The 6000-nt window shown below is 60.1% G+C and overlaps 1 protein-coding gene across 3 annotated transcripts; it reads right to left on the bottom strand.

Annotated features, from left to right (window-relative positions):
* Positions 1-2178: 2178 nt before the first annotated feature.
* ABHD11 (abhydrolase domain containing 11) lies at positions 2179-4648 on the bottom strand. 3 transcript variants are annotated; one of them, XM_059037259.2, is made up of 6 exons: positions 4457-4648; positions 4166-4301; positions 3311-3484; positions 2972-3142; positions 2696-2877; positions 2179-2473 (listed from the first exon to the last, which is right to left on the bottom strand). In XM_059037259.2, the coding sequence occupies exons 1-6, from the start codon at positions 4570-4572 to the stop codon at positions 2341-2343; spliced, it is 912 nt and encodes a 303-aa protein (XP_058893242.1). In that variant the 5' UTR covers positions 4573-4648; the 3' UTR covers positions 2179-2340. The 3 variants fall into 3 exon arrangements, with proteins under 3 accessions (XP_058893242.1, XP_066869447.1, XP_066869448.1); XM_067013346.1 differs by having other exon boundaries at positions 2179-2389; positions 4457-4645; XM_067013347.1 differs by lacking the exon at positions 3311-3484 and having other exon boundaries at positions 4457-4645.
* Between the last annotated feature and the right edge of the window lie 1352 nt (positions 4649-6000).

Genomic DNA, 6000 nt, shown 5'->3' with positions numbered 1-6000 from the left:
TTGAAGTTGTTTCAAAGTAAAAAGTTAAAATAAAAGAAATGCCTGGCATGAGTGTTAGACCTTCCTGGCTGACTCCTGCCGGCCCGCGGGGTTCATTATTGGACAAGCTCCTGTGGAACACCCGTGACTGGATGTGAGGGGCCTTTGTGCTCCCACTGTCCCTGGACCCCCCCGACACCCTTTTCTGATTCTACCTGTGCTTCATCCCTGCTAGCCCCAGAGATACGAGAGCAGAGGTCCTGTCTGGATCAAGACATAGAGCAGCCCCCAGAAACACACTGAATCAATCTCCTCCACAAAAGGGGTTTTTGGAGGTACAGCTCAATTCCACCTCTCCATCTGGGTTCAACCAAAGAAACTGGAGTCTGGCTGTTAGAGGTGCACCTGGCTGAGCGGGACTCAGACAACCAGGAGTCATGTCTGCAGGGAGCTCCCTGGGGGGTCTCGGTGGAAGTATGTACTATTTAGAGTGGGGTTGAGGGTCTAATCCCCAAGATGGAACCGTGCTGCAAAGGCCTCTCAATGGGGAGGCCCTCTTACACGTTTGAGGTCACTTGTGCTCTCAATGGTCACATCGAGGGGGGTGTGGAATACTGAGATTCTGAGACTACCCCTGCCTCCGCCTCAGAGCACAGCACCTCCACCCACACTCCAGGATCAGAATGTTGGAAATGCTGGAGGATATTGCTAGCGGGGACGGACCGTTGGAGATGTTAGGAGGCATTTGCCAGGAACGGTTGAACTTTTGCCCTTCTGTTTTCTGCTGAGCTAAGGTTATGGTTGTATGTGTGGTGATGCCACTCAAGCTTCCAAGATGCCAACTCTTCAGCGTGGGGGACTGGGGCACCTGTCTCTCAGCGTTGACGTCATCATCCGGCTGTCACTCCTTTCTTATCTCCTGATGTGAGTAGAGCGCCCCCTTGAGGTGAGGGGCACGCATGCCTGGGCAAGGAATGGGCGAGGAAACTCTGGGTCCGGCTGGAGGGTTCCAGGATCCAGGAGTGGAGGCTGGCGCATGGTTAGCCTACCCGGGGCGGGGCCTGACAGGGAGTGCCCTGACAGGAAGGGAGGGCAAAGGGCCACGTCCTCCACCTGCCCCACCCCGCTGACAAGAGTCCCAGTCACCAGGCCACCCTCTCAGTCTGGGGCCCTCGAGGGGTAAGTGTCCTTCTGAACCCACCTTGTCTCTTTCCTGGGGATCAGGTGAGAATTCCTTTTCTCCTTGCGTGGCGTGGGGGGGGGGGGTCCAAACACCCTGCCCCCTCTGCTTTCCTTTAGGTGGGAAGGGGCCACACCTACTATCCCCTCAGCACAAAGCAGTCCCCTGCCCACGAGACGGGGGCACTGGGGGGCAGGTACAGAACGTCTCAGACCCTTCCCCTCCTGACATCAGCATCAGGGCCAAGGCCAGGGCGGAAGGGCCAAGTGGGGTACCTCATCCAGGCAAGCCCCAAACCACTACTCCCTCCTCTGTCACCCTAGCACAGAGCCCAGAATCCCAAGTGGCTGGAGCCCTGGGGGATACCCAGACAGAGCCCTCGCTGGACCAGGTCCTCCGGGAGCGTGATGAAGCCATTGCCAAGTGAGAGGAAGCTGCTTGTGGGAGACGGGAGGGTGGTGGCTGGCTCACCCCCGGGCTCTGTCCTGCCAGGAGGGGAAGGGGGGACATCAGGCATTCCTGGAAGAAAAGCCACACAAATACCCACTCTGTCACCAGGCGGGGGCTGTGGCCATACTTGTCCCCGCCCAGGGCCCAGAACCAGATCTGCAGGGCCTGACGCCCAGGCTGCTCTCTCTGCTCCCTCAGGAAGCGGGCAGTGGAGGCCGAGCTGGACATATTCAAAGCCAAGTTGCAAGCTGTGGAGGCCCAGCTGCTGGAAGTTCTGGAGGAGAAGCTGAGACTGAGACAGGAGGTGGAGGCCTGGGAGGTAGGGTGGACCTGCCGGCCGGGCCCAGGGGGCAGGGCCAGACGGGCACGAGCCTGGCCCCTGAACCTGCTCTCCTGCCCCCAGGACGACATGCAGCGGCTGGTGAGACAGCAGGTCGAGAGTCAGCTGCAGAGAGAGTCCAGGGGCGCTCTGGGAGCCCCCATGGACCCTGGAACTGCCAGAAGCCCCTGGGTCCGATTCCCCCTGAGTCGGTGGGGACGTTGGCAGTGAGAGAGCTCAGCCCAAGACGTTGGGAGGAGTAACTTTATTCATTAAAGTTTAACGTCTGACGCACCCCGCACGCATCCTCGCGCCCTCTCAGTGCCCACCTGAGTCCTTCTGTGCAGAAACAAGGAGCAGCCCGCGGGGCCTTGAAGCCTGGGGTTTCGTGCCTCCTCTGGCCAGCAACCCCTTAGGCCAGGAAGTCTCGGACGGCAGCCATGAAGTCCTGTGGGCAGTCACTGTGGACCCAGTGGCTAGCATTAGGCACGGTCTGCATCCGGGCCCGAGGGAAGAGCCGTCTAATCTCAGGGTGGTGGCTGGGACTGTCCGCCGGAGAGAAGGCCACCGAGAGGGGGTGAAAGTAGGAAGATGGAGAGAGAAGGAGAGAAGTGGAGGCCAAGCGGGGAGGGATAGAGAGCCACGTGAGTCCACCTGCCCAGTGGTGTTTCTGGGTTTTCAGGCACCCCCTGCCCACACCGCAGCCCTCCCCAGGCTGGCGGCTGGGTAAGTCAGGTATGCCCCTCCCACCACCCAGCCTGGCTTACAGCACGAATTGAGAGTTTCCACCCAGCAGGAAGAGGGCTGGCCCAGCGTAGGTTTCTGGTCGTGGTGGGAAGTTCAAGATCTTGTCCAAGTGCTGGGCCAAGGCATCCAAGTTCACCCTCCACATGAAGTGCCCGTCCACCTCCACCAGGTTGGTGAGCAGGAACTGCCGCATGCTTATGCTCTGTGGGGGTCCAGCAGTTGCGGGTGGGAGGGACTGCCCGGGGCTGCCACTCTTCCTTTGCCCACAACACCATACACGGGCTTGGGTACATTACCTGGATAACACAGCTGAGCTTCTCATCTGCCAGTTTTCGGGCACTAGAGAGGGACGCCTCATCCGGGATGTCTATGGCCCTCATGGCTGCCACGTAGTTTGGAAAGTTCAAGCTGGACGAGCTCTCCACTGGGCTGATGTCCACGGCAATCAAGCGCTCCACCAGCTCTGGCTGTGGGAGAGAAGCAGGCTGGGGACCTTAGGGCAGGCATAGCAGGTCTCAGGCCTAGTTTCTGGATCCTGAACTTGGCCATCCAAGGCTCACTGGAGTTCCAGGTTGCCTGCTGGGCACTCAGGGTCTACAGCGGATGGGAAGAAGCCCTGGATAGAGACTGCTCACCCTCTGAAGTGCCAGCAGCATGGCTGTCCTGCCTCCCATGCTGTGGCCAATGAGGACGCAAGGCACTAGGCCCAGCTGGGGCAGGAGGTCCTGCAGATCCTGGCTCATGGCCTCGTAGCTCATGTCTGGGCTGTGGGGGCTGTCACCATGATTCCGAGCATCCACTGTCAGCACCTGGGGAGTGGGCGAGGCGGGCAGCTCTGGCATCCAAATTCAGGGCATAGCCCAGAGCCTGGCAGATCTGCAGGCTGAGGGAGGTGGAGAGCCTGGGGTCAGGGGGAGAGCCAGAAGGGGAAGAAGGGCCCGAAAAGTGAGAAGGCCCAGTTCTCAGACCTTGGAGGCCCAGATTACGAACCTGGAGCCACTGTGCCAGAAGGCCCAAGGAGTGTGACCACGTCTCTGGAGGTTTGGCCTAGCTGGGTGGCAACTCCAGAGAAAGCAGACACCAAGAATTGGCAACAGCTGGAGCACAGCAGGACGGGCTGCTGTACAAGGTGGAAAGCCCCGTGTCATCCCTGGTGAACAAGCAGGGTCTGGCCCCCTTAGGGGGTAGGGTATTGGTGCTTAGGCATCTGACAGCAGAGCCTAGGTTAGGGTGCAGCACGGAGGCCTGTAACACGAATGAAGCACTGGATGGGTGAAAGCACGAGGGAATGAATGGGGTTCATCTAGGGCCTGGGTCAGCCCTGGAGTCACCAGCCTTAGAAGGTCAATCTCTTCTTTCATTTCTGCCGAGAAGGACCTGCCACTCCCAGCGTCGAGGACAGAGAAGCTGGCCACACCTCGGCCTCCTCTAGGGGCCCCGCCCACCCAGGCCCCGCCTCCCTGGGGTCCCCGCCTCCCCCGGAAGCTCACCCTTCGGCCTGTCTGCTGGGCCAGGGCCTTGGCGATGGAGTTGAAATTGGTTTTGCAGCCGAAGAGCCCATGCAGAAAGACGAGGGGCGGGCGGGTTGCCTCCCCGTCCAGAAGTCTGTAGGAAAGCGGCACCGGCCTGGCGGAAGGAGCAAGGGTAGGGGAAGGGTCTGAGCCGGCTGGCGAAGCGGCCTGGGGGAGAGGGCGGGCCCAAGCGGAGGAAGTGGAGCCATCTGGGTCGGACTGGAGGGGGAGGGGCGAAGGACGAACTTGCACCTGACACCCTTGACTGACCTCGGCTCGGTGTCGCCTTGGCTGCTGCTGGGTGCGACAGGCACTCTGGAGAAGCTGGGACTGGAGGGGCCGAGGCCCCTATGGGGGAGCCTCCAGGCGCGGGCCCAGCGGAGCATCTCCTGGATCTCCTGCCCGGCGCGCACCTCGTGGTGTCCCTCGGCTCCGCCTCGCTCAGAGCCCCGCCCAATTCCGACTGGAGCTCCGCCTTCTCCCCGCCCCCTATCGCGGAGCGCCCCTCCTTCGCTCACGTTTCCTTACGTAATCCCGGAAAACTGTGTCCCCTCCCGGCTCCGCCCCTTGCGTCATACGTAACGGGGCACCACGCCCACAGGCGAGAGCACCGCACCTGGCCACGCCCTGGGCGGAGCCAACCAATACCCTGGCCCCGCCCTGCTAAGCTCTGCCCGACCCCTCCCCGCGCAGAATTCTTGCGGAGAGTAGGATCCTGAGTTATGGGAATCACGTTCCAGCAGCTCGTGACGTGCTGGGTTTGGGGCTTGAACTCTGGCCGCGGAGCAGATCCTTGGCAAGCCGAGGAGGCGCTGCCTGGGCCCGCTGCGGACCCCGCATCTGGCCTGCTCTGGATGCTGTATTTTCTGTGCCGCCGGCGGTCGCAGGCGAGGGGAGCCATGAGTGGCTCCATAAGAGGCGCCAGCTTGGAGGCGCCGTGCTCCACAGCCGGGGGCCCAGGCAGGATGGACAGAGCACCTCTTACCAATCCTGAAGTCTACTTTAGAAAGAGTTAGGAGGGACTCTAGAGGTCATTTCCAACCCGCCCCTCGACCCCCTTTCCCGCCCTTTACTGATGAGGAAACTGAGGCAAATAACTTTTACAAGCGGTAGAGCGTAACCTCTGGTCTGCGAGTCAAGGTGGGAGGCCAGGTGTTTGTACTAAAGGGGGCATTTGCTGCACTGAGCTGAAATGGTTCAGATCTGCTCACCCCCGACCCCCATTTACCAGCAGAGAAATAAATAATCCTCCCACCCCCCTCAGCACATCGTGCAGGGAAGTCACCTCCTTTTGGAGCACTGACTGGCTGCCATCTTCTCTGACCAGTCTCCGGTAGTGGTGGCGGTTGGCGACATCGTCTCAGGTCTCAGCTGGCTTCCATAGCAGTCCAGCCTTCAGCAGTTGCAAGAGTAGCTGCTCTTTCTACAGCATTCTTCTGCTCAGAAACGGTCAGGGGGAATTCCCTGGTGGTCCAGTGGTTAGAACTCCGTGCTCTCACTGCTGAGGACCTGAGTTCAATCCCTGGTCGGGGAACTAAGATCCCACAAGCTGCGTAGTGCCAGGCACCCCCAAGGACTATATTGCACACCTCCCTTCAGGTCCTTTCCCACACCACTTCCCACTGGGATGCTGTGTCCACTTCCCAGATAGCCAGTTGCCCAAGTCCTCCACGTCTTTTAAGGTCCAGGATAACTGCCACCTCTTCCTCAAGCCTTCCCAGCTTTTCCCAGTTGAAACTAATCTCTTCCACCACATGTTCTCAAAACATTTGTCAGTCTCAACTTCTATGTGTCCACCATAGGCTGGGGGCTCC

The sequence above is a fragment of the Kogia breviceps genome, chromosome 14, assembly GCF_026419965.1.
Source record: "Kogia breviceps isolate mKogBre1 chromosome 14, mKogBre1 haplotype 1, whole genome shotgun sequence".
NCBI lineage: Eukaryota > Metazoa > Chordata > Mammalia > Artiodactyla > Physeteridae > Kogia > Kogia breviceps.
This window is presented reverse-complemented; position numbering and strand designations above follow the sequence as displayed.